Source organism: Entelurus aequoreus, linkage group LG17, assembly GCF_033978785.1.
Source record: "Entelurus aequoreus isolate RoL-2023_Sb linkage group LG17, RoL_Eaeq_v1.1, whole genome shotgun sequence".
Lineage (NCBI taxonomy): Eukaryota > Metazoa > Chordata > Actinopteri > Syngnathiformes > Syngnathidae > Entelurus > Entelurus aequoreus.
In genome coordinates, this window is record NC_084747.1 from 27881881 (window position 1) to 27882223 (window position 343).

Consider the following 343-nt stretch of genomic DNA (forward strand, 5'->3'; position numbering starts at 1 on the left):
ACGGCGCCCGCTGTCATGTGCGTCGTCACCGAGACGTGAGGCGGCAAGCTCTCGTAGTCGCCGTCGCCCACATTCACGTTGACGGGCTCGCCGCCTTGGCTGGCGGGCTGCGACATCTCCAGCGTGGCCGGCACAACTCCATGCGTGGACGAGCTCACCCTCATTCCACACCACCGCGGACTGTGTCGGTCGTAAAGATAGTTATCGGCGGCGTGGACAGCCACAACATCCTCGCCAACGTTTGCCACCCGAGTGACGTCACAGCCTAAAGGCGGGGATCCCGCACAAAACGGACCAATGGCATTGCAGGTGGTGGCTGAGAGGGGCGGGCTCTAGGAGGGAG

At 63.8% G+C, this 343-nt stretch overlaps 1 protein-coding gene across 1 annotated transcript in view; it reads right to left on the reverse strand.

Annotated features, from left to right (window-relative positions):
• Positions 1–343, reverse strand: part of slc25a37 (solute carrier family 25 member 37) — a 35146-nt gene extending 34803 nt beyond the window's left edge. The window contains exon 1 of the mRNA XM_062025425.1: positions 1–343. This exon is cut by the window's left edge and continues 49 nt beyond it. Within this exon, the coding sequence (XP_061881409.1) occupies positions 1–164 (164 nt within the window). The 5' untranslated portion in view covers positions 165–343.